General features: G+C 36.3%; 1 protein-coding gene and 1 long non-coding RNA gene across 6 annotated transcripts in view; one reads left to right on the top strand and one right to left on the bottom strand.

Annotated features, from left to right (window-relative positions):
• MPP7 (MAGUK p55 scaffold protein 7) overlaps positions 1-27,770 on the bottom strand; it is a 249,688-nt gene that overhangs the window by 40,286 nt on the left and 181,632 nt on the right. For all 3 annotated transcript variants that reach the window (XM_064368559.1, XM_064368560.1, XM_064368562.1), the window contains 3 exons: positions 27,308-27,382; positions 26,907-27,103; positions 26,365-26,429 (listed from right to left, as the gene is read on the bottom strand). In XM_064368559.1, the coding sequence (XP_064224629.1) occupies positions 26,365-26,429; positions 26,907-27,103; positions 27,308-27,382 (337 nt within the window). The remainder of the gene's footprint in view (positions 1-26,364; positions 26,430-26,906; positions 27,104-27,307; positions 27,383-27,770) is intronic.
• LOC105732169 (uncharacterized) overlaps positions 1-27,770 on the top strand; it is a 150,424-nt gene that overhangs the window by 109,382 nt on the left and 13,272 nt on the right. Inside the window, exon 6 of one of the 3 annotated variants that reach the window (XR_010339535.1) lies at positions 13,255-15,621. The exons of the other annotated variants lie outside the window; for them this stretch is intronic. This is a non-coding gene — a long non-coding RNA (uncharacterized LOC105732169). Of the gene's footprint in view, positions 1-13,254; positions 15,622-27,770 lie in introns of those variants that run through there. 3 annotated transcript variants of the gene reach the window in all.

Here is a 27,770-nt window from a genome sequence, read left to right as displayed (position 1 = left end):
ATCTCGGCTCTCTGCAACCTCTGCCTCCCGGGCTCAAGCCATCTTCCCACCTCAGCCTCCTGAGTAGCTGGGACCACAGGCATGCACCACCACGCCTGGCTAAATTTTTTTGTGGTAGAGATAAGGTTTCACCATGTTACCCATGCTGGTCTTGAACCACTGAGCAAAAGTAATCCACCCATCTGAGCCTCCCAAAGTGCTGGGATTGTAAGCATGAGCCACCAAATGCAGCCACCTCCCTATCACAGCCATCATACATCACACCAGAAGTAGCCAAGGTCCTCACAACTACCCCTCATGCTTTGGCACAGTGGTTTTCAGACAAGGGTCTTTTCCTCCTTGCAGAATTTAGTTATCTCAAACCGCCCCCAGCACCTACTCTGTCACTGGTGCATGCTGGCCCAGACTGGAGCCCAGTATAGCAGGGCTTCTGGTGTAGCACAAAGTCGATACATGAGCTATTCTAACAACAAGTTAGAATGTGGGTATTTCACAGCATTCTGATTTCATGTTCCCACAGCTCTTGCCTCATCAGAGGCAATTACAGGATAAGCAGGTAGAACTATAAATTCCTTTACGATTATTCCGTCTATGGAGGGAGGCTTGCTGTCAAGTCCCTACAAACTTTTGGCACAGGAATGGATATAACAAGGACATAAATGCTTCATCCATGAGAAATAACATCCAAAAGTAAAAACCTGACAAATTTCTGATGAGCAAATCTCAGCTAAATCTTGAATTTCAATGTGCTTACCAAATTTAGTCTTTATAATTCATTCAAGTTTTTAATTTCTTTTTTTTTTTTTTTTTTTTGAGACAGGGTCTCACTTCTGTAGCTCAGGCTGGAGTGCAGTGGTGCCATCTTGGCTCACTGCAACCTCTGCCTCCCGGGTTTAAGCAATTCTCATGCCTCAGCCTCCTGAGTAGCTGGGACTACAGGCACCCGCCATCATGCCTGGCTAATTTTTGTATTTTTAGTAGAGACAGGGTTTCTCCATGTTGGCCAGGCTGGTCTCGAACTCCTAACCTCAGGAGATCCACCCACCTTGGCCTCCCAAAGTGTTGGGATTATAGACGTGAGCCACTACACCCAGCCAAGTTTTTACTTTCATCCTAAACAATGCAGAGTTAGTTTGAAAAAGAGAGAAGGTAATCAGCTCTCCTAAAGTGATGTTGCACGAGCGTCAAAGACGGATACTGTGTCACATAGATGGTTTGGTGATGTCAGTTGTACAAGGCTTGCTACAGAACAAGTGTTTGAAAAACATTTACTGAATGGAAGTAATTTTAAAAGGCGGCAAAAAACCCCTATTACCATTCCTATTTCATCTACTTCACGTAAATTTCAACAACGAAAGCATGACACATTTGGCATTTTCTAAGAGTTAAAATTCTAAGAGGTATCAAAGGCTAACGCTCCACAAACGAGCAAGCCTTAGAGCTGGAAGAAGCTCTGGAGATCATCTAAGCCTGCTCCCCACGGGGCACAGACGGCACCACCATACACTGCACTTGTTCACATCGCAACACCAATCAATTCGCACAGGTTATGAAACTTCAGTGCCTTGAATGATATTTTACAGTGCAAAGGAGCAAAGGCAATCAGGTCACCACAGGGGTTCCGTGGGAGCAGCCAGTCACTGAATAGCAATCTGGACCAGTACCTAGGCTCTGCTGACTTACTTCTCAAAGCTCATTTCCTCTACTTTAAAATACACATTATAGTAGTATCTGCCTCACAAGGTGGTTAAGGATTGAATAATTCATGTAAAGCTTTCGGCCCATCTCTGGCATATGGTAAGTGCTTTATATGTTAGCTACAGATTCATGCTACAATGCCAACTACTTAAAAGAACCTTAAAGGCAGGAACATGCATCCCATGTAGTCCCACAGCACAGAGTCTAACACAAATTTAAAAAGCGGGACCAGGAGGCAGAGCTAAGAGGCTCATTAATAAGTTTTAAATTGACTAATACATAAACAAACAAAATGTTAAAATTAAAGCCAGATTTAAATACATTAAATTTTTTTTTCAAAGCAACACTGTTTATGATAGCAACAACTGAAAAAAACAAATTTTCATCAATAGTAATGTGGATAAAGGAGTTACGACTAAATGAATAATTTCTTACAATAGATAACTACCAAAAAAAGAAAAATCTGTGCTGCATGCAATGACACTAAAAATCTCAAAAACATAAAGTTGAGCTTTAAAAAACGCAAGTCCAAAAATATGTTATATAATTCCATTATATAGATGCATATATAGGCAATACTAAACAGCATATATTTTAGGAATACACATGGGGTAAAAAAAAAATTAATGAAATACGTTAAATTTTGTACATGCCTAAAGTACCTTATTAAATATTAAGACATTTTAAATACAACAGAAATAGCCAGGTGTAGTGGCGCATGCCTGTAATCTCAGCTACTCAGGGGGCTGAGTCATGAGAATCACTTGAATCCAGGAGGTGGAGGTTGCAATGAGCCAAGATCCCGCCACTGCACTCCAGCCTCGGCAACAGAGAAAGACCTTGTCTCTAAATAAATAAATAAATGCACACAACGGAAAGGATTAGTATGCATTAACTATTTTTTCATTTGTCTTCACAGATACTCTTTCTAGGAATATAGCTATTTATTACCATATTTATATCTAAAGAGAGTATCCTTTCCTTTGGTCTTTTTACTTACTCCCCTGATTCACAAATACATATAAATGCTCTGTGTTTACATATACACACATCTGATATACATACATACATATGCATACAGACACATATATACATGTACATACATATATATGTATACACACACATAGACAGAGTGAGAAACAAAGAAGGAAAAATTGCCAGCCCAGACAACCAATAAAATAGCCGGAACAAAGGATATAGCAAGAGTTATGAAATTCAAAGTAATTATTTGTGATGAGTTTTCAGCCTTCCCCATACCCCTAAGGGCAATTTTTCTAGATTTTGTCCTCCATGGGGAGTCAGAGGTGACAGCACACTTAACATGTCCTTCCAGGCAGTATAGAGACTGTAATTTTCAAATTTCAGTAAAATAATGAGTGATGTGCCAGTACACCTTAGTTAAGTCTAAGCTTACAGGAGAGTAATCCTGTGTCAGGAAAAGGGAGTTAATCGTTTCTTGCCTTCAGATATTACTTCCCTTATTAAAAGGAAGACCAAAAAAAGTGACCTTAAACTGAAAGTACACAGAGGATTCTTTTAGATAAACGTGAACCTGTTTGATTTCAGTTCATTTTCGGTGCAAAAGTCTTAGCAAGAGCTGGCTTCAAAAAAGACAGAAAGAAAAGGGATCCATTAACAAGGAATTTATAGAAAGGGAACAGGTTTACATAAAAAAATATTTTTCCTTACATTTCATGTTTTCGTAATTTATAATTGGCTCAACATTTTTATGGACAGGCTTTTTCCAGGGAGCTTACCCACAGCTGCTAGAGATTTGTGTTTTTGAAAGGAACAGCACGTTTAGTTTATTACAATAGGAAAGTGACTTCAGAGTAAGACTGCAGTTGCAGGTCAGTCCCTAATCACAGACACTGCTTGTCTAATATTTTCCAGTGGAAATAATTTATGATGACTTATTCATTTATCATTTAATTTATAGCTTTAAGTTAAAAATTTAACTGTAAAGGGAGAGATCTGAGTTGCTTGTAGTTGCTTCTTAGTTCAATAAGACTGCAATAAACATCCCTTTATTCCATGTCACTGATGATTTCATTAGAGCAAATTGCTAGAAGCTAGACAGATCCTGTCCAAATGCTTCTCGGATTGGTTATTATCAATGTCCATTCCCACCAGCAGTATGTACAGTGGCCCATTTCACCATTCTCTCATCAAAGGACTTTTTATCTCTTCTTTAAAATCTTTAGTGATTTGACAAGTGAAAACTGTACATCACTGTTATTTTAACTGTTAGTGGGGTTGAGGGTTTTTTTTTTCATGTTTATTACTCACTTGCATTTCTTACTTCCTCTGTAAATTGTTGGTTTATACATTTTGATCACTGTTGGATTAGTCTTCATAAATACATATACACAGGTGTCTTTTAATAAGGTCATGAGCCCTTTGTTCTATTTCTTAAAAAGACATAAGGTTTTCAATTTTCCTTTTAACTATTATAAAGAAATTTAAACTGTTTATGTGTTTGAATCTATAAATATCTTTCCTTTGTGATTTCTTCCACTGTTTCTATAACTTTTCCATCTTAGTTCTAATAAATATTCACTGATATTTTCTGAAGTGTTAAAAAGTGGGTTGCATGGCTTTTACACTTAATTTTTTAATTCCATCTGGAGTTACTGACATGTAGACATGATGAAATCAGGCCTGGGATTGTGGCTGTAACTTTATATTTTTCTTAATAATTAACCAACGGTCCCAGAAATGCTGAACAATCCTTTTACTACTTTATGTTGACACATACGTTGTATTGAAATACCAGATTGTACATTATGCCGTGACAGAAAAGGATGATTCTTGGTCTAAATTGAGCTTATTCTCTTTTTATTTACTTATTATTTTGAGAATGAGTCTCATTCTGTCATCCAGGCTGAAGTAAAGTGGTATGATCACGGCTCAGTGTAGCCTCAAACCCCTGGGCTCCAACGATCCTCCCACTTCAGCCTCCCAAGTAGCTGGGCACACAGGCACATGCCACTGCACCCAGTTATTTTGCAAAATTTTTACTTTGTAGAAATGGGGTCTCACTAGGTTGTACAGGCTAACTTCAAACTCCTGGCCCCACCTCAGCCTCACAAAGTGCTAGGTTTATAGGCATGAGCCACCAAACCTCACTTTTCTTTCTCTTTTTAATGATATCAGTACCAAAACAGCAGTGTAAGTGGTGGTAGTGTTTGAAATTTGTTGGGCACATACTAGATGACAGCCACTACTCAAAGCACTTTATGTGGGATGAATTTATTGAATTCTTACAGCAACCCTAAGAGGTGGTATAACAATCCATGTGTTTAAGTGGATTCTTCAATGTAATAAACAATGATGGCCAAGGCTTTGGTTCAAATTTCAAATGATAACATGAAGGCAAGAAAAAAGACTGAAATATTATCCTACATACATAGATGGATAACAGAAAAAAATGAATTTAGCTCACTTCTATTATATTATGTCAGGGTATGAAATAATTTAATAGAAAAAATTAACGAAGAGGACCAGTAGTTTAACTTCCCGATTAAAAGCATAAAGTTTTTCCTGTTAGAAGACATTTTCCAAGTATAAGGAAACATATTTTTATACTCTCCTGTATTTGAAATGATATGTAAAATGCAAAAATATGTAAGGCAGTGTCATTGGCCCTCAGCCACTAGGGGACACAAAACCTATTCTCAAATACTTGCAGTTTAAGGTGTTTTCACATTGCAGAACCATGACTAGAAAATAAGACTTTTTGCAAGTATTCTGATCAGCCTAATTTCTCTTAAGTAAAAAATTCTAAAGCTTGGGCAGTTGCGATTTGGTCACTTTCAAAGCTACTTCATGACATTGCATTTGAAAAACATTATTCATCAGTAGAGTACTAATCTTAATGCTTACATAAATTAAGAATCATTTGCTATTAAAATAAGTTTCATATTGTAGATAAATATTATAACTACCTATTCTATAATTTCAAATGTTAGCAATATTTTTTAACAATAAAAAAACCTGGAAGCAACCAAGATACACAGAAGTATGGAGATGATTGATTAAATTATAAAACATCTCAAAGAAATGGAGTTGAAACTATTAAAATTATAAAACTATATAATACTATAGAAATGCATTTCATATAATAAATGGAAAAAAGACAGAATGCAATCATCATACTTAAGAGTTTTACTTTTTTACTAATATAAAAACTGTTATGGATACAGAAATATAGAAGAAAATATATTTTTTTAAAAGACGATGTTTGTTTTAAGAGAGGGCTGTGGACAATTATTTGTTCTATTTGTCAAACTTTCTATATTACATAATTTTATAATTTGAAAAATAAAACACAAAAGCACAACATTCACAATATATGAACAAACAAATGAAATCCATATTGGCAGATGTAGTTGTGTGGTTATATCAACATATAACACAAAATACGTACTAGTTATGTCTTAGAGGCAGGTTTTAACTGTCTATATTTTTCAGTGATTATGGTAATAGACCAATTACGTATATTAACAATAGTTAGGAATAGCCACATAAACTCAAGCACAAAGCAAGCAACCAAAGCAAAAACCATGGAAAAGTATAAAAACTGAGAATATAATATAAGAAGTTAAGATTAAGGGCAAGGAAGAGAGAGAACCAGAAGTCCTACCTAAGTAGTAACGCTAAAATAAAGTGCTTAGTGTTTTGAAACTTAAACCAAACTAATAAAATGGATAAAAAAGTCTTTTCTAAAATCACAAATTATTATATTCTTCGGCTCCCACAAATACATAATTTCAATGTAAACTTATAATGTAAATATTTATAACTTTAATGATCGCACTTTTTCATAAAATGTTGACCTTTAAGATGGTATTTGATTAAAAATACACGGTCATTTTAGCTACAAACATGCCCACTAACATAAAAGGCCCTCAAGGAAAGTCAAGATAACTCACCACCCACATCGACAGCCTCCAAAAACCCCATAGGTGAATGAGAGGGAAATGGGACTTGGTTTTCTGTTAACTCAAAGGAAATCAGTATTATGATGTTACCACCTGCAATTTTTCAAATGGGACAGTTTCAATTGTTGATTACATTTCCAACCTGGTCCAATAACATCAGATATTATGCATTTCTAATGTTAAAAATAAGCTTTTAATATGTTTAAATTTTGTACATGTTTATACCATGGGAAAAGAAGTCCTAGTGAATAGTCTTGAATCATAGCAGAGGTTTAGAGAAGGAGCCACTCTAAAGTTCATAAAGTTTTAAGAAATACATTTATTTGATGGAAACAGTCTAGAAAACTGCTTAATTTTTCAAAGGAGAAAAAAATAGACATTTACATTTTTTTCTCACCTTAAAATTACTAAAATGTGGATTTTATTTTTTAATCAGAAGACTTTTAAAAATCATTTCATGAAAGTTATTTTTGCATCTTAACAATCACATTAATTTGACCAAGCAAATATTTAACTGATTCAATAGGTACCTTAACTATAAGAAAAAAAAATTACTATAAGTGAACTTTTTAAGAAGATTTAGAAAAAAACCATATAGACATTAATAAAAACTAAGCAGCTGGAAATGATTACATGATATTAAGTTTCTGACAACAAAACATTGAACATTTCTACTAATATAAACATTTTGAATATAATCCCAATGCTGTTATAATAGTGCAAATTATAATCGATATGTGAAACCTATGTAGTAACATGATATTAACAGAAAATTATTACTGAAATGATGCTTTCATATTATGCCAATCATAAAATTTCCAAAGATTATGGAGGATAATTAAGAACATCTTACAGTAACAAACAAGTAAAATCTTGGGAGGAGGTTTAAACCGAGAAGAAAGCCCAGTACAAAATTGTAAGTTACTGAAATCTAAAGAGGCTAGGTTAGTTAGCTTCCATATTTATCTTACAAAACAATGTCAGAAAAAAATCACCAAAGAAACATGAAGATTTTCACGGATTATATTAGCCAATTATACATTTGCTAATTCTGTAGATAAAGAGGAAAAAGGTTTCGAACATACTATTAGAAAATTCATTCTGCAATGTTGCAGGTTCAAAGTTACTGCTGTCAGTAAAATGTAAAGAAATGTTCTCGTGCCATAAATACACTTGAGTGTTTCGGCTCATCTCAGGCTAAAAATAAAAATAGAAACTCAAAGTACCTAATGAAACCACAAAAGTTAATAAAAGATACCAATTTGCAACTTGCAAAGAAAAATATTACTTTGGTCTTTAAAAGTTTTCCTGATACCACTGACAATTTATTTTTAAAGGACAGCACAGAACATCACCATAAAAAAAGAGAAAAGAAACCATATGAGAATTTAATTTTTTGTAAGCCAGCTAATAAAGAAATAAGTTCTTACTTATACCTTCAAAATTGAGAAAATACAGTATGCATATGTAAAATTGCGTATAAAAATATAGTTCTGAACAGAGAGAAAAATTTATTTGAAATTTGAATATGTTTTTTCAGTTGAGTCTGTGCAACTTAAAATTCTCCAAGCAGAAATGGTTTCTTTCTGTCAGAAAAAAGTATTTCCAAGTAGTATTCCAGACATGTTGAGATTATGCAGTTTTTTTTCATGTTTAAGAAAGAATCTGTGCCACTTTTGAAAGAATGCTTCTAAATGTTCTCTATGCATACATATTATGTTTTGGAAAAATATTAAGGCAGTATATTTAAACATAGCTGTACTTAACTGGCATTACATTCTTTAATAAAATGATTGAATATTGGATAAATGGGAATTTTTACTGGATTTATAAAACATGCAGATAACTTGTTGAAGATTAGTGCTGCTTCAGCATAGGAAGACAGAGAGAAATAAGAAACAGGATGAGGAAAAAATAAACTTAAGAGTAAATGTGGGTAAATAATAATATTTGAGAGAAATAACAAGAAATGGACAGTTTCATTTTTATTTAACTTTATGGCAAACCCCTTTAGTCAAATAGAAAGAACACTCTGAATAAACTTACATTAAGTCCCCAAACTGATCTTGTTTTCAAAGAATGTATTAAGTACTCCAGAGCAAGTAGAGACAAAGTGATTTTTCAGGAAATTATTTGTAAGAAAATATGTTAGAAAAGAGATGCATGGTAAGTGATGCTTTGTGAATGGATTAGAACAAATTTTCTATAATGAATTAACCAGAGAAAAACAGTCTATGCATCTGACCAATGTTAAAAAGAAATTACTCTTCATATGGATTATTTTGTACCGCAGAAGGAAAAAGGAGAATTTTTAATGCTGACTGTTCAACCATCGAGAAGCAATTATACTTTGGAAGCAAACACACTGTTCTGGAAGACCAAAAATACACTAACTTCTACACTATCCACCAAAGCTAAGCAAAATTTTCAAAGGCCTATAGGAAGAAATGAATTATTCCTAATAATTCAAGTATATGCAAATATATACATATGTAAACATATATGATTTGGCAATCTTTATATACAGGCAGCCCCTGACTTACAGGGATTCAACTTTAAATGGTGTCAATTTCTACAATTCACATTTACAGCATACTAGCAATTTACGTTCATGTTATTATTACTATTTAGTTTTCAAAGAGATAGCGTCTCATTCTGTCATCCAGGCTGGAGTGGTATCACTGTAGCTCACTGAAACCTTGAACTCCTGGCCTCAAGCAATCCTCTCACCTCAGTCTTCAGAGTAGGTGGGATTACAGGTGTGTGTCACCACACTCAGTTTATTACAAAATTTTATGCAAACTACATACAACTTACATTGCCCAGTGAGCTTTTTCCTTTCTTTTAGTAATAATAGTCAAACCTCTTTTATTAATAAATAAGCTAACCCCTAAGAAATTAGGTAAGTTACAGGTCAGTAAGGATCATACCACAGTGTACTTTCACATCAGTGATAGCTTATGAAATAGGGTTTTAAAGCATAATTCTCAAAAAATTGGCATTTAAATCTTGGAATGTCACAGATCTCTATTTGGATGTCAACTCAGTACATCTCAAATGAAATTCCTGATCTTTTCTCAGCCCAACCTACTCCTCCACAGTCTTTCCCATCTCAGTAAATAGTAACTCCATCTTCGTAGTTACTAAATCCAAAAACCATACACCCATCCTTGGTTGGCCACTTTGTCGGGAAATCTCATCAGTTCTACTGTCAAAATATATCCAGAATGGGACAGCTCTCACCACCTCCACAGATAACATCTGCTTCCAGCCACAATTATTTTCTGCCTGAATGACTACAGGAGCTCCCTCCTTCTGCCCCGTCTCCCTTACAATCCATTCCTAACCAATCAGCCAGCGTGACTCTTACAAAGAGAAGGCAGTTCATGTTACTGGTCTGCTTAGAGCCCTTCAATAATCTGGAGACTAAGGGCTGAAGTACCTCCTTCCACAATCATTCTGTTACCTCCTCCCACAAACATTCTGTTATCTCAACCTCCATTCCTATCACTCTCCCCAGTCGCTTTGCTCTGGTCTCTTGACCCATCTTCAGGGCCTTTGCATACATTGTCAGGGCTTGTGCACAGGTATCCTGTCTCAGGGCCTTTGCATGTGCTTGTACCACTGCTTGGAATGCTTATTCCCAACAAGGCTCACTTTGGGTTTTTGCTCAAACATGGCCTTCTCAGGGAGGCCTTCCCTGACCACCCTATTTTAAATTTCCCCAGCTCCCTCATCACCCCATCTCCACTTCCGCCTTACTTTTCTTCTTAGCACTTACTACCATCTAATGAATTATTTAGTAATTTGTCTCCACTCCTACTCCCAACACAAAAGTGCTAGAAAAGGAGGATGTTTGTTTTGATCTCTGTTGAAACTCCAGTGCCCAGAACAGCATCTAGAATGTAACAAGCACTCAAAAACATTTTTAAATAAAATCCAGAAGTAGCATTAGAAGAAAGATATATTCTATAAATAACGAAGAAAATGCCAACCAGAGTTAAGGTGGTTCTCTCTCCAGGGAGGCCACAGGAATGGGGAGGAAGAGAGGAAAGGAGACTCCTGCTTGGGGTTGCCAGACTTGCAATACTATTTGATTACCCCAAGCAAGACAAAATAGCAATTTCATCTGCTTCAACCAAATGCCTATAGTACTTTGAAGAAAACATAGAATCTTAAATTATTTTAAATAATTTTGGTATGGGGAATACAAAAAGAAAACTCAGAAGACAAAAGGAAGTGTATTCACAGATTTGGCTACGTGAAAAGAAAAAATATCTATGTGCTCTAAAATTTAGCACAGAAAAAATTAAAACACAACCAAAAGACCGGAAGAAAATGTTGGCAACAGAGAAGTGATGAATATTCATAACATAAGAAGAACTCATCAAATTAACAGAAGACTGACGAATAACCTAACAGGAGAAGGGGGCAAAGAAATGGTTAAGAGGAAAAAAAAAGTGAGAGGGGAAGGAAAACTACTAAAAAGTCCCACTATTACAATAAGTCACAGAACATTTTAACACGTTTGCTAAATACATATGTTTCTCATAAAACAGTTTCGCCATTTATGTTAGTATGTTGCTTATGAGCCTTGTATTAAAAACACATAAGATCTGTAGGCATTTTTAGGATTCGGCTTTTGGGGAAAAAACAATTCCACAAGATAATCTATTTTCTCAAGTTATTTGTAACAAAGTAACTTTTAGCAATATATGCTTTTTAAAATGAGAGACCATGATCAAACTTGCTTATTCTACAAAAGAACTAATGTCAAATCTCTGGTCAGTAGTCGAAGTGTTTCCATAAAATACGACACTTTTATCAGTAACACTATTTAGTTATCTGTCCTATTATTGCACCGTAGAAGGACGTATTCTTTTCTTTTTATATCATATATCTCTCTTCTCAGGTATCCTCCTATCTTAGCAGTATGTCGAGGAACTTCTAGGTGCACAAACCTTGAGTTGTCTCTTGCACACATTAGAATAAGCATTTAGACCAGGAAGACATAAAGAAATGCTGTCATGATGTTCATCTACTAAAACACACTAGCCACATTTTTCCCTTTGCCATACTCAAGGAAGGAAATGAAACTATTTTTTTCTAAGATCAAGAGTTGAATGGAGTGAATAGTATACTTTATAATCAGGGCTGGCATATTTAAAAGCCCATCAAAGCCAAGTAGGCAGAAAGACCTTAAGCTATCCATCTGCCAATAGGAATACATTTTACACAACAGCCCTTGAAAAAACATGTTACCCATTTTTCTCAAAATACTTTTGAGTCACTTTTATTTCCCCATGGTTGATAATACAGATACAAAGAAATACTTTACTATTACAGCACGAGCACCAGCACAACTTTTAAGAGAATGGTACAATCTATCTTGGAATTAGCAAGTAATGAGGAATGGTGTGGACTATAATGAACTGGAGTGCTCTTAATCTCTCCATTAAGGAATCAGTTATAATGCAACTCAGTTAATAATAGTAACTATTGTTATTGTTATTTTGAGATGGAGTCTGGATCTGTCGCCCAAGCTGGAGTGCAGTGGTGCCATCTTGGCTCACTGCAACCTCCGCCTCCTGAGTTCAAGCGATTCTCCCGCCTCCGCCTCCTGAGTAGCTGGGATTACAGGGGCCTGCTACCACATTCAGCTAATTTTTGTATTTTTTAGCAGAGACAAGGTTTTGCCATGTTGACCAGGCTGGTCTTGAACTCCTGACCTCAGATGATCCACCAGCCTCGGCCTCCCAAAGTGCTGGGATTACAGGCCTGAGCCACCTCACCCCACCTCAGCTAATTATTAACATCAGGAAATGAAGGCCTATTTTGCACAAACCTTTTGTTCTGCCAAAGGAGCCAGAAATTTTTAAATTTCTCAATTTCTAGGTCTAACAAAAAGTATGGATCTTTGTCCAAATACAGTCTGCAAAGTGTCTGGGAGCCTTCAGAGTATCCATGAGCCATGGGTCTGATACGAACTGGTACATGATTCATGCTATGCTCATTCTGCTTAGATAGTCCCCTATTTTCACCTCTAATTGGGTGATGTAGATGGTCTCGTGGAAGCACAGAGCTCACCACCTTTTCCAAACAAGTAATTTTGCTGGGCCATGGGATATCTGTATGCTTAACTTCACCTGCTAATGCCAAATTTTTTTATCTAAACATTCCCATTGTCTTAATTATACCGAATCTAGTCTTATTTGGGCTTTTTTCTCTAATGCAATTGATCGCTAAAACAGTGTTTCTAGACTATTATCTCTCACCACTAAAAGCAGAGAACTTATCAGGACACCTAACTACAGTAGTGGGGGAAAAAGTAAGAAGAGAAATGTAGGTGAAGATAAGTTTGATGCCTTTAACAATTTCTAGATAGTCTTGCTTTTGTTTATATTAATAACATACCTTGGCATCTATGAACTGAAGATTTCCTTAGAAGTTAGTTATAGGTTGATTATATTGGGGACTGTTCAGCCATGGTTATTTAGAGGAGTTATGGGAATGATAAGTCATAAGGAAACATAATCAAAACGATATTTGAAAGAAAAAGTTATTTAGAAGCTTTGAATCATTCACAGTGAACCACAATTATTTCCTTTTTCAGATATTCAATTCTTTACCATTGGCTCCATCATCTCTGCCTACAAAAATGATTGTATTATCCTCTCTCCCACTGGAACTCTCCTATCCTCAACTATAAAAACTGCCTTGGACTCAACTGCTATCCTTCTTCTGCTGTCAACTCTGTCACTCCTTGACACCTTGCAATTTGGCTTCCTGTGAAAACGTTTCTCAGATGTTATCAGTGATTGCGTGTTGCCAAATTCAATGACATTTTGTCTGAACTCATTTTCTTTACATGCTCTCAAGAAACCTGTATTTCTGATCACCCCTTGCTTCTGCACACCAGTGTATAATATATCTACTGATTAAATACTCATTTTACAAAACTGCTAAATGCTACAAGAGAGACACAGATTTAAAATCCATATTTTGTTCTTTGGACAAAATTTTGTACAAAGAATAACACTAAGTGCCAAAATCAGGCAAAACTTTAATAAATGTGCAAATTACTTAGCCTAACACTTACGATTTCACATTATCCAGTACCAAACTAAATTTCTACATATACCAAACTTCAATATGCCCAGTGCTCAGCAAGTCATTTCTTTCCATGCTATTTTCTTCTACTTTATCCCCTGCACTAACTGAAATTACACCTAACCTTTGGGGTCCCTGGTTGATTCAGGCTGAGATGATCACCTCCTTCTCTGAATCTCATTTTATGTGACAGTCATCAGATAGTGTGTTATGCCACAGCTATCTATAATCCCTACTGTCTGACTGACCAACTATAAGCCCTTAAAAGCAGGGAGTAGGTACCACTCTTTCTATTTCTGAGAGAAGTAGAAGCGTGCAGTGATGGCCGTCCATGTCTTCACACCTCCCTGTACCCACGCTCTCAGGGGTTCTCCTTCCACAGTAACCCTGGCTTGGCCATGAAGTTTGTTTCATCCAATGAGATATTAGCAGGTCTTATGCAAGCTGAGGCTTCCTGAGCATTTACATCCTGGAGACTGTTATCTCTTGCTGTTCTCTGGAACTCTGAGACCATTGCATGGGCCAGCTTTGTAGAATGTGAAAGACTCCATGAAATACAAACAAGTTCACCCACCTGAGCACCCCCAAACCAACCAGACCACAGCCAAGACCCCAGACTGAACAGATCCACCAAGCTGAGCCAGGCCAGAAGAACCACATTGCTGACCACAGCATCATGAGAATAAATGCTTCTGTTTTAAGCCATTACAGTTTCCGGTAATGGAGGGGGAGGTGTTAAGGGATGTACAGGGTATCTGGCACACTGTATTATTCTGAGATGAGTAAAGAATTACTATAATTTTAATAAAATCTCTCTCATCATCCAATTCTTTCTTAGTAGATTTTCTCTAGCCTAGAAACTGAAGTACTCCATATGTCTGCAAAGGGTTTTCTAGTTTGTTTTGTAAAATGAAAAATCAAAGGGCGGCAATTATAAAAGATACAGTACAAATATTCTGTCTCGGCAGATGGGGATGTAACTTCAGGATGCTCCATTTACCATCTTTGAGTCCTCAGATAAATACTGTAAACTTTCTAGCCCTTTGTTTCCTTTTCTTAAAATAAATGCAATACCACTAACCTCACAGTATTAGAGATAATACACAGTAAATACCAAATACCATTTCTGGTGCATTTCTTCAATAACCAGGAGATATTATCATCATACATAATTATTAATCTTAAAATAAGAGAGCTGAAGTCGCTGATCTCTAAATGTGTTTCTGGCTGGGCATGGTGGCTCATGCCTATAATCCCAGTACTTTGGGAGACTGAGGCAGGTGAATCGCTAGAGCTCAGGAGTTTGAGACCAGCCTGGGCAACATGGTGAAACCCCATCTCTATTAAAAATACAAAAAAAAGTAGCCGGACACGGTGATGCAGGCCTGTAGTCCCAGCTACTTGGGAGGCTGAGGTGGGAGGATGGTTTGAGCCTGGGAGGCAGAGGTTGCAGACAGCCGAGATCGTGCCACTGCACTCCATACTGGGTGACAGAGCCAGACCTTATCTCAAAAAATAATAATAAAATAAAAGTTTGTTTCTATACCATTCATTCACTCTCACTACTAAAAGCAGAGAGTTTATCATAATGCTTCTATGTGGCAAGAGTAGGAAAGTTTGAAAGTAAAACATTGGGGAAGATCATTTTAATGCCTTGAGCAATTTCTAGATATTTTTGTATATAACAACCCTTGGCATCTCCAAACTAGAAATTTTTTCTATCAATACAGATTAGAAAGTTTGTCATAAGGCTTCATTATATTTGGGGCTGCTCAGTCAATGTTTGCTTAGGAGGGACGGTGGGAATAAGAAGTCATAAGAAAACATACACAAAAAATGGCTGGGCGTGGTGGTTCACGCCTGTAATCCCAGCACTTTGGGAGGCCAAGGTGGGCAGATTGCTTGAGGTCAAGAGTTTGAATCCAGCCTGGCTAACATGGCAAAACCCCGTCTCTACTAAAAGTACAAAAATGAGCCAGGCATGGTGGTGGGTGCCTGTAATCCCAGCTACTCGGGAGGGTGAAGAAAGAGAATCGCTTGAACCCAGGAGGCAGAGGTTGCAGCGAGCTGAGACTGTGCCACCGCACTCCAGCCTGGGCGACAGAGTGAGACGCCATCTCCAAAACAGTAACAATGACAACAAAAAATAAGCAGAAAGTTGTTGGGAAGAAAAAGGTTAGAAGTGTTGAATAATTCACAATTAACCAGGCAATTAGAAAAGTCCAGATGCCATTAACTGCGTAAAACTGCTTAGTGCCAATAGGATGTTTTCTAATCCTCTATCAGAAACTATATAATTATTTTTACCTTATATCAAAAATATAAATTAGATAATATAAAGATAGGGCATCTGGAACATTTCCGGAATATAATAACCAAAGCACACTAGGAAACCCTTTGTGTCCAGCCCATTGAGCCTGTGTAACGTGAAGGTGCGTGCCACCCCCAACGAACCTCAGGGCATGCGAGTGCAAATGCGCTCATTTCAGATAAAACAAGGTAATGACTTCAAGGAAAGCAACAAAAAGAAAGAGATCCTCTTTCATGGCCAAGTGCTCACCTATATAGGTTCCACTGTTGTTACCAGCATAGTCAGCATCTTCTGGATGGAGTGCAAAAGCATACAGAACAAAAGCCAAGAAATAAAGCAGAACAGTTAGAAGGCCAGCCGCAGATGCAAAAAATAAACCACTTAAAACAATTAGGTAAAGCACAGCATAGAACAGCCCTCGCAATGCCACTCTTAAACATAAAACAGTTTGTTTTATATTTAAGTTTAAAGTGATATTTTGAAATATCATGCAGGGTTGTTTTTTTTTTTAATTCCCCCAACTTTCTTTGATGGTTCTTGGTGCAGTTCCAAGAAAAATTATACACGACTTCTCAGATATATATATATATTTTGAGACGGAGTTTCGCTCTTGTCGCCCAGGCTGGATTGCAATGGCACGATCTCGGCTCACTGCAACCTCCACCTCCCGAGTTCAAGTGATTCTCCTGACTCAGTTTCCTGAGTAGCTGGGATTACAGGCACACACCACCACGCCCAGCTAATTTTTGTACTTTTAGTAGAGACAGGGTTTCACCATATTGGCCAGCTGGTCTCAAACTTCTGACCTCAGGTGATCCACCTGTCTCGGCCTCCCAGAGTGCTGGGATTACAGGCATGAGCCACCACGCCCAGCCTATATTTTCAAAGTTAAAAAAATGATGCTACTTGATCCCCCAAAGTAAATTTATTTGTGTAAATCAGGCTCTTTGATAATAGGTAAAAATATAGCACTTATTTTGGCTCATTGGATTAGACAGAAAGGTTAAGATGAAAATATGTCCTTTCTATTGATAAGTAGAGATTTCCTGTTGGGAAGTAACATGGGAATGATATTGCTTTTATAAAAAAGAACTGATAAAAACATTTGTAAAGTAAGCAATGTGCTAGTATTTTGAAGTTAAATAAATACTGGGCTATAAGTATCTTAAAAACTTTATTTAAGTAATTGGGTACTTATTATTTTAGGCCTCTTTTTTCTGGAACTAGCAGCATAGACTGCACAAAATTCAAATAATTGAGAAGATGCCCATAGACCCTACGTCAAAATAAATCTGTCAATGTATTTGAATACTGTTTATTTCATTCATATTTGAGACTACTGACAGAAGAAAAATATAATTTACTATTTCAGATTACATTCTATATTTCTGCTGCATAAAGAAAAAAAACATGTATCTCTTTCTAAAACAAAGTCTAACCACAATTTTTGGTATTGTAATGTCAAGATGGAAGATTAGAGGTACAACAGAGTATTTTTATAAGTTGCTTGCTATATTCCATTTAATCCTGCGTATATGTGCACTAAATAAAATTACTAGACTATGCAGGGTAACTTATACATGTACCTTTAATTTCCTCTGAGAAGCACAAAGAAAATGAGAAAGGAAATGATTAAATGTGCAGAAAATACAATTAAAATAGGAAGATGTTGCACCCAAGAAAAAACAAAAAAAAAATCCACCTACCACACTCAACTGTTTCCTCATCTTAGAAAAGCCAAAGGAAAAAACAAATGTATTTTAAATGTTTCAAAATTATCAGTCAACAAATAAACAGAATTTATGTATTTAGGCTGCACTGTAGATCTGTTTTAAAAAGAATGCATACACTTGAGTTGTCAAAACATAGTCCTTACATAGCTTATTAAATAACCAAATGGGAAAAATAACCAGAACATAAATCTTAAGCATTTTTTTTTCAAAATACTATCTTTAATAAGGGGATTATATTTATTTTCATAGAACAGTTTTGGGTTTTTTTTGTAAATCAATCTGTTGAATACTTAAAAGAAATTTCTTGACAAAAACAGTGGAAAGAAGAAAGGATATTAGAAACAACAAATTTTGTCCTTAACATATCTAAATATCCTGTAAATTTAACAATAACCTGACAATTATCAATGTAATTACACATATCAAATGAGTTATGCAGAATCATTTCTTTTCATTCTGTCTATATTATCTGATGAAAGGCATTTTAGAAAGTAATCCTAAACAGTTCCTAAATTACTAATAGGATAGCAATTTAAAATAGGACTTCGGAGACTCACTTTAAGGTAAGGGTGGAAAAAGTACTGGCAATATTGTGGAGGCGAATTGAACTATGAGTCAAGGTAAAACGCATTTCACTACATGACCTCAGAGGAAACAGGAGTGATCAGAACAGTTCTCTTCTCCCTTATCCATCCAAGCTACAGAATAGTGGCCAAAGAAAACACTTCTAGGAAAGTGTATACCATTGTATTTTTATTTTCCAAATACCTATGGATCCTTACACTATGTTGGCTTGGTTTGACCAGTATTAGCAAACATCACAAGCAAGTAATTATTTTTCAGGCTCGTGTTTTGAATCACCAAGTTGTGACTTTATTTATGCTCATGTGACAGGTAGCTCTACCTGTCATGTGAATCTAAAACAAATTGTTAGAAAACAAAGAATAAACTATATGATGCGGTTTATGCAAACAGCTAGGCATGATGGACACTGGATGGATCATTTTGAAATCTCATGTACTCTGTTATAAAGTGAGTTGTTAAGCATGGAGTCTATTTTTTGATAGAACCAATAGGATAGATTGAATACTGCACCCTCAATTAAAGACTTAGAGCCATGGAAGTCAAATGATAAAAGCCATATCACAAAAACCAACAAAAAATTAAAACACCAACGCCAATTCACAAAGAAATCTGTAATTTATGTTACATATAGTATATATGTAATATTCTAATAAAATGTCATGAATATGCTGTATAAATTTGCAAAAGAATGTTTCGCCATAAAATTTTTAAGTAGAAAGAGAATGGTATTTTTTATATTACTGATATAACCCCACACATGTATTCAGTAGCAAGTATCATGCTTAATAAACATCTAGTAAGAAAAGGAAAGGAACGGAATATCTTTGACTTAGCAAGTTTGAACAAAGAGGAAAAAACATACAAAAGGTTGATCTCAGAAGAGAGTTGGGACAGTTGTGTGATTATTACTATGTAGAAAGCACTATTCTGTGTATACTAAATACACAAAATTATTTAATTCCCAAACAATGTATGAGGTCAGTACTATCATCCCCATTTTTTCAGATAAGAAAGAACCTTATAGTGAATTCTCATAATTTTATGTTGCTTTGACATCCATTGTGAATCTAGGCTTAACTTTCTCATATCAGAAACAGGGCTTAGTCACCTTTGACATAGCTTCAGCTCTCTGCCTGCTTCCAGTTCCTCAAGGCAGCCCATCCAGAAATCTGCCTCATACAACTGCCTGCTGGCAACCACCTTGCTATGGGATGTACAGATACAGACTATTTGACTCTATACCCCAAATGGACCGTGCAGATATGCTGCAGTGACCACCTCTCAGTCACAGCATAACTCCATGGAACTCATGCCTGCTTTCTTTACACCCACTAATTAGAACTCCCAGAAGGAAAACTTGCTTGGGTAATGCCCTGGACCCCAGTGAAGGTTTTGTCCCCCCCATCTCTCTTGCTCCCCACACACTGGTTGAATCTGTGTCCCAGACAGCTCCCCTCTTCCTGTTGGCCCTGTGAGGCATGCTGCCCTCCTGTCCAGGATCTGTGAGTAATACACTGCCTCTGATATTTCACGCACTCCTGCTATTTCATGTTGCCTCCTCTGTGTCTCACCTGCCGGACACGCCTGAATCTAAGGTTTTTCTTGGTCAGGACATTCCTAGAGAGTGAGTGACACAGGTCGGACAAGAGCCCCAAGACTGTCTGTCAATATAATCAAGTCCCTGTGAGAGAGGACATTTGGTCACAGGTGGACACTTAGGCATTAGGCCTTCCACCAGGAGAAAGAAGTATCCCATGAAAGGCACCACTGCAGAGAGCAACGAGCACCTCCCCTGCATCAGGGCAGGGCTAGAGTATATAGCCACTCCCTAGGGAGAGCTCAAGAACTAATCAGAAAGAAAAAAAAATACAAACCACTCGTACATGTTAAAATTGGGATTTGGACCTATGCCATCTGGCTCGAGTCTTGAGTTTTTAATTCAATGCTATGCTAATCATGGCAAAACCACATTTTGATTACTCAAGTCTCTCACTAGAAATGGGCAGGAGAGAAGTCGAGGGACATGATGTTTCTTCCAAGTTTCCTATCGACTTAGCATGACCTCCCACTGCCCCACCAGCCCATCCCCTATCCAAAGGGAGAGTCTCTCACCAGGAGTAGCTGGGGAGAGCCAGCTCCTCTCCCCAGTGTCATCAAGAGTCCACCATCTGCTATCTTCAAGCACATTAGAGCAGGAGAGGGAAGTCAGAAAAATCACAAAGTGGGGGCCAAGAAGGTTTCACAAAGATGAATGTGGCTGAGTACAGTGGCTCGTATCTATAATCCCAGAACTGTGGGAGGCCAGGGAAGGAGGATCACTTGAAGCCAGGAGTTTGAAATCAGCCTAAGCCACATAACGAGATTCCATCTCTAGATAAAATTTTAAAAATTAGCTGGGGGAGGTGGTGCACATCTGTAGTCCCAGCTATTCAGGAGGCTGAGACAAGAGGATTGCTTGAGTCCAGGACTTTGAAGCTGCAGTCAGCTATGATGGCGCCACTGCACTCAAGCCTGGACGACAGGGTGAGAGCCTGTCTCAAAAAAAAAACAAAACTTTTTTTTTTAAGAGAGAGATAAATATGCTGTCTTCAGAGAATGGACTAGAAAGGTTGTTGTGAAAAGCAAGTGGTGAGCCCTGCACAGTGGACAGTGGTAAATGTCCCATTCCACTGGATGTCACTCTGCAAGGGACATGTGTCTTTGACAAGTGGAGAAACTGTGTCTATACTAGTGTGCTATTATTCACATGGGCAAATTCCCATACTAAAAACCCCTTTCCTAAATGTCCCACCCCCTACTGCAATCCCTCCTAAAAGTCTGCAATAATCCACAATCACAGATCAGATCCCTAAGAGTTAACCAACGCTTTCTAACCTGCATGGCATTGGGTCTCTAGGACAAAATACAAGAGACAATAGGGCTGAGAACCCTTCCTATGTGAAGACTAGAAGCATCTACCCTGAGAGTGTTTCAGAAGAAACATCTTCAGGAATACCAGGAGAACACAGTTCACTGAGATTAAACATGAGCAGTAACAATGAGAAGGTTCTGAACCTCAACCACCTAGTGATGTAAGTGATTGGATGTGAAATTTACAACTTAGTCCATCTACACCTCTTTCCACACAAACTCTGAACTCTGGCATCTTCCAAATAGTATTAGTATTAGGGGAAAAAATACGTTAGATATTTTTTAAAACCCCATGTGTTTCTGTTTATACAAGACCCTATCAATATTAAGAAAATATCTCACAATGTTTTAGACAAATTTCATGTAATGGCATAAGCAACGTATTTGTTTTTGAATTAACTTTATGTGTGAAAACAACAAATAAAATTACTTAAGAATCCAGAAAGAAGGAGCTTACTCAACTTGAAAAGCTTTATTACAATGACTTGTAGCATCCTGTGATATATTATTTTTAACTGTTGGACCTTCCAGACTATTGGTACTGTATGCAGTGAATTAGTTTTTTTACTCAGTATTTAAATTCATTTGTTGCCTATTGTGATTATCAACTGACAAATGCCTGTCTTCGAATAAACTAGGTTATACCTTGCTTAAATGGATACCCTTTGGCTTCAGTTAAATATTTTCTTTTGGCCAGATGTGATGGCTCATGCCTGTAATCTCAGCCTTTGGGAGGCTGAGGCAGGTGGATCACGAGGTCAGGAGTTTGAGACCAGCCTAACATGGTGAAACCCTGTCTCTACTAAAAATGCAAAAATTAGCCGGTCATGGTGGTGGGCGCCTGTAATCCTAGCTACTCGGGAGGCTGAGGCAGGAGAATTGCTTGAATCCAGGAGGCGGAGGTTGCAGTGAGCCAAGATTGCGCCACTGCACTACAGCCTGGGTGATAGAGCAAGCTTCTGTCTCAAAAAAAAAAAAAAAAAAAAATTCTTTTTACCTGCATAATAACAATCATGACCAATTAAAACAAATTCTACAATAAAATATTTTGTGTTTTCCTTTCTAATCTTTAAATGGTTGAAAAATTGTACATTTGTTTCTTTGACTACAAAAATTCTTTTAAGAGTTATTTTATAAAACAAAAATTTTGAATTAAGGTTATTCAGTCAGCAATATTAGACACTTTTAGGTTCTTATACTTTGATAATTACAAAAGGAAATGACACTATAAAAAATCATGCTTGAGGCCGGGTGCGGTGGCTCAAGCCTGTAATCCCAGCACTTTGGGAGGCCGAGGCGGGTGGATCACGAGGTCAAGAGATCGAGACCATCCTGGTCAACATGGTGAAACCCCGTCTCTACTAATACAAAAAATTAGCTGGGCATGGTGGCGCGTGCCTGTAATCCCAGCTACTCAGGAGGCTGAGGCAGGAGAATTGCCTGAACCCAGGAGGCGGAGGTTGCAGTGAGCCAAGATCGCGCCATTGCACTCCAGCCTGGGTAACAAGAGCGAAACTCCGTCTCAAAAAAAAAAAAAAATCATGCTTGAATATTCTGTTGTAAAATACATTACATGGATAAGAGCTTTTTCTTGCTCCTTCCTGAAGACTGTATATACTGGATTTAAATATTTAATATAAATTACATCCTATTGAAGTTAAAGTTAAATTAATTTTCTGTCATTAGGAAGACAATTCTTAACTCATAGTTAGATTTCAATAGAAAAGAAACAAACAATACTTCAAAAAAATTCGTATTTTTTTCTTAACGGGTAGGTAACATATGCAACCAAACTATAAAAAGAAGCTTTAGAAAGAAAATTAGAGTACTTTAAATTATATTGACACAAGAAATGCAAGCTGCCAAGTTTCTGTCAAGCAAAACTACTCCTACATGCTATCTGGGACATAAGATTCACTTTTACTCATTTCCAGAACACTTAAGCTACATCTTTTATGTAATAATCTAAAAGCTGGTCATCTAAAAGAAAATCTATCAGACTTCAAGGTCTGCATTACTAATACAAATCCATTATGTGGGAACCTATCGTTAGATGATGGAGAGGGGGAAACAAATTTCCATTACAAATATCTTTGTTGGATAAGCAATTCTTCCAAAAAATAGGAGGAGGAGAAAGAGGAGGACACAAGTCCTTATATCCAGCTACTAAGACTTAGAAAGATTTTAGGTTTAAGAGTTCATGTTTTAGTTTTCAGGAATTTTTTATTTTAAGAGGTAATTTTTTTTTTTTTTTTGGAAGACTTTTTTATTCTCCTGGGTTGATATTAGATACACCAAGATTCTTAAGTGGAAGAAATAACCAAGCATCAAAGATGAATCTGACTTACACTTATGAATTTTGCATAAGGAAGTTAGTTTTAAAGCCTACAGCGGTTGTTATTATCACGGCTCCTGATTTTACTTACCTTGGAGCCAAGAACTAGAGCTCTAGCACAAATACAAATATGCAAAGATAATAAGATTGGGATGTGCCCTTTCTTATTTACTTCTATGTTGATATTAACTGAAACCCTCTAGTTCCAGAGCCATCTTCCATGAACTTTTCCTCCCTGCAAACTTAAGTTACGGTGATACAGTACAAATAAAATAAAGAGCAAAATAGAGAATAAGAAAAAGAGTAATACAAGCAATCACTTTGTGAAAAAAGTTAACTGGCTAATTTGGTAAATGCTATTACATGACTAGATTCATTAATTCAAATCTGATATTTAAAATTTCATCCTAGGTTTTAAGTACACTTGTAAAAATTAGTGGAGAAAGTTTTTATCATTGTATTTTAAAAATAAATTTATAAACACCTACATGATAGAATTATTCTTCCTTTAAAAATTTTACATTAAATCAGAAACTTTTTAAAAACCGTATTCTATTAATATTCAAAATCATAAAAACAAAAGATTTTATGCCAATTTGCTGTTTTTCTTCATGGCATTTTCCTATAATTCAGCAAAGGGCATAATAACATAAGTATTCTAAAACCCTAAGTACCAAATATTGAAATCCAGAAAGTAGTGAATCAGATGGCCTTTACAAGTTTTAGCTATGTAAAGAATCATCATCAAAACATAGGTTAAAGTGCTTTTAAATGCATTTAACATGTTCAGAATCAATACAATGATTTATGCATAATTTTTAACGTTATGTGAGACAATATTCAAGAAAATTTCAAGTAGAATTTCAATTCTTAATTTTCTATTTCTCACAGAAATATATTTTCCCTCTGAACAAGGCCATGTTTGTTAGATGCTTATGCTTTAATAAGGATAATTTTGACCAGATTTATTTGAAAATAAATAACATATATAAAAACAAATAATGCATCTCTCAGTTTGAATCAAAAGCTAGTTTAATAAAAAAGAGAGAGAGAGAAGAAAGAAAGAGAGGAGGACCAGCAAACATTTCTGAATGGAATTTAAGAGGCAGAAACGGCAAAAAACCAAATCAGTCAAATGAGGACACTTCAGTAAAGATAAATGCTAGAATAAACATTTATCAGATGCAAATACTGAAGTATTAACATAAAAAAGAAATTATACAAATCAACAGACAAAATGACTGTTACAATTAATACTTCTACACACACACACACACACACACACATACACACACACACACACCCCCCTCACCTTCACATGCTATACAGAAACCAGTTTGGAAGAGCTATTAAAAAGCAATGTATCCCTTTTGTATAGTTCTTTCAAAGAAACACATATACACTTATCAAAACTTTTGAATCAATGAAAATTCATAATAATATCAAACAGTAAATTTCTAAGTTGCCTAGGACTTAGAGTTGATCCAGATTCAAGTATAATTATATTTATTTCATTTTTAAGTTACACATATCTTATCCCACATATATCAAATATATTAGAAATGTGTAAGCCCCCTATTTAAAAATCCCTTAAAAAGCAAATCAGGTGGATACGTCAAAACTCCTTTCTGTTGGTGAGTTGGCTAGTGAAAAGTCATCACGCTTACAAACAATGCAATGTTCTCATGAAAGCTTTAAGCTTTCTGATGTCAGAAGATGTGTAGCATTCTGTGACAAGGGTTTTTCCCTTGTGCCCAGACTTAATGTAGCAAGAACAAGCAGGCTTTTGAATCAGTGCTCCACTTTAAGCATTTGCCTGCTTGTGAGATTTATACTCAACTACAGTTTGGCTCCCTTCTAATGTGATTCCTGGGCTATACGCTTCTGCAAACTGACAGAAATCACAGGAGATGTGAAAAATGCAACAATACTAAAAACAGATGTTGGTGTAAAATTCCAGGGCCATTTACTTGGTCATTTCACTGTTTAATGTACAACTTCTATGCTGAAAACAAAGGGCTGGTTTTTTCCTCTTAAAATACCTAGAACCATGAAATATCTAGAGGAGGTGAAATAGGAAATTTATGGGATGGGGACTTGAGGAGGTGGGTGGTGAGAAGTAAAGAAAAGCTGACAGAAGGTTAGGTTGAAAGAAGAAAAAAAGTGCTTAAATCCACACTATGTTTTTCAGTAGTCATAGAGTAGCCATCCTTCGTCTTTCTCTCATTTTCTTTTAATCTAGTCCAGTGATAACTCCAAATGGATAGGCTAAAGGTCAGAAGTATTACGATCTGGGGATGAGACAGGAATTAAGAACAATTGGTCTTGAGCATAGTTGCTTTTGTGCCAAAGAAAATGGTAGATTTTGTTTCTCCCTAATCTTTACCAAAAAATACCTAACCCAAACCTTCTGTCTTTGAAAAAATAAAAGAGCTGCATTTTAGGTGACATTTAATAAAATACCTACATTTGGAAATCAAAGAGAGTAGTAATAGCAGTTACTTTCTTAAAGAGTGAGTCATGGATTTATTATTAACAACCTCAACCACCCTTTTCTTCAAAAGATTCACATTAATATTCCACATATGAATCTCGTATTTATTTGTTCCTGAGAAATGATGACCCCAAAGTTATTGCTAGAGTAATATAGGACCCTTTGTTCTGCCACGAGCACCTGCTTTAATAGTAAAAAATAAACAGCAGGGTTTGGTTACTCTATATTCTTATTAACAAACTTACATGACTTCCTGTTGGAAACTTTCAGGGGCTGAACCAATATTTCTGGTCGTCTCAGAGCCAGTCTCCTGGGAGAAAGAAGTCAACATGCCTATCAATTTTCAGCACAGGTCCAAGGTGAATACAACATCAAAATATTTAGTGTTAAGAAAAAACTTAAAGGTTAGATAAAAAATGAATGCAATGCAATCTATTCAAATTAAGAAACAAATAGTCCACTTTCACATTTTTGTAAATTATCTTCCCTCCCTCCAAAACCAACGGTCTTTTTTTTTTCCACCTTTCACATCAACATGGTTTCAAGATATTAATGTGCTATTTTCCATTTGCTTCATAACAAAAAATCTAATATGACCCGGTACTGTCATATTATTTTTGGTCATTCATCATACTTAGTTAGACAAAACAGAAATCCAAACCCAAGGGATAAAAAATTCTAAGGCAAGGTTTTACAGCATATTTTATCACATCAATGCTAGAATGATATTTTGCAGAGAACAAAAGGTCAGCTGGAGAAAAGCCATTATTATGTACCGGTAGCTCACCTTTCCTGGAAATGCTTTGAGGGGATCAAGCCTGCCCTGGGATTGGCATCACCTTCGTGTTTTGCTTGCCACCAAGTTGCATCATCTTGGCTCATAATCTGAAGAATATCTCCCTTTTTGAAAGAAAGCCCAGCTTCCTTACATGGAATTGCCTTATCCTCATTAGGATTATAGTCAAAGAGGGCTTTGATAAACATCTGGAAGAAAAGTTTCACTGAAGATGAATAAAGATAAAAAATATACATGAAATGCCCTGTATTCTCCTAACTCTGATTCAAAACATAATAATTTTAAAACTAGAATATTAAAAGAAATGCGTAGTGACAAAGTGGATATGTGTTTGATGGAAAAACACGACTTCCCTCCCACACACACAAAAAATGTTTTTAAGCAATGATTACCTTGCCTTCTTTTGATGGTGTCTCCTCTTTGATGCCGGGTATAATCTTAAATGTAATTGCTCCCTGAGACTGAGCCTGGTATTAGATGAAAGAAAGAGTTATAAGAAAACCAGAGCCAAGGAAAAATAAGGTAAAATAGGTAGAAACTGAAATGCATCTGAAAATTTACAAGCTTGGGGTTTCTACTCTTAGATAGACTAAACGGAGGAAACCTTTTTTGTAGAAATTCCTGTAATGTGAGAAAGAAAGCTCTGAAGTTTGTAGAGTAACTTAAAAAACATTAACTCCTAAATCCACTTTTACTTCCTGTGTATTTTTAAACTGTCACTAAATAGATTCTCATCCAAGTTTCCTCAAAATAGAAACACACAAAATATGCACAACACCTTAAATAAACACGGTATTAAATGACTAGAATAGATCATGTATAAAGGGCTGAGTTCAGTGGCTCATGCCTGTAATC

Source organism: Aotus nancymaae, unplaced genomic scaffold (genome assembly GCF_030222135.1).
Source record: "Aotus nancymaae isolate 86718 unplaced genomic scaffold, 86718_ANA_hifiasm-v0.15.2.pri h1tg000077l, whole genome shotgun sequence".
NCBI lineage: Eukaryota > Metazoa > Chordata > Mammalia > Primates > Aotidae > Aotus > Aotus nancymaae.
The sequence above is the reverse complement of the archived record's forward strand: the minus strand, read 5'-3'. Positions and strand labels throughout refer to the sequence as shown.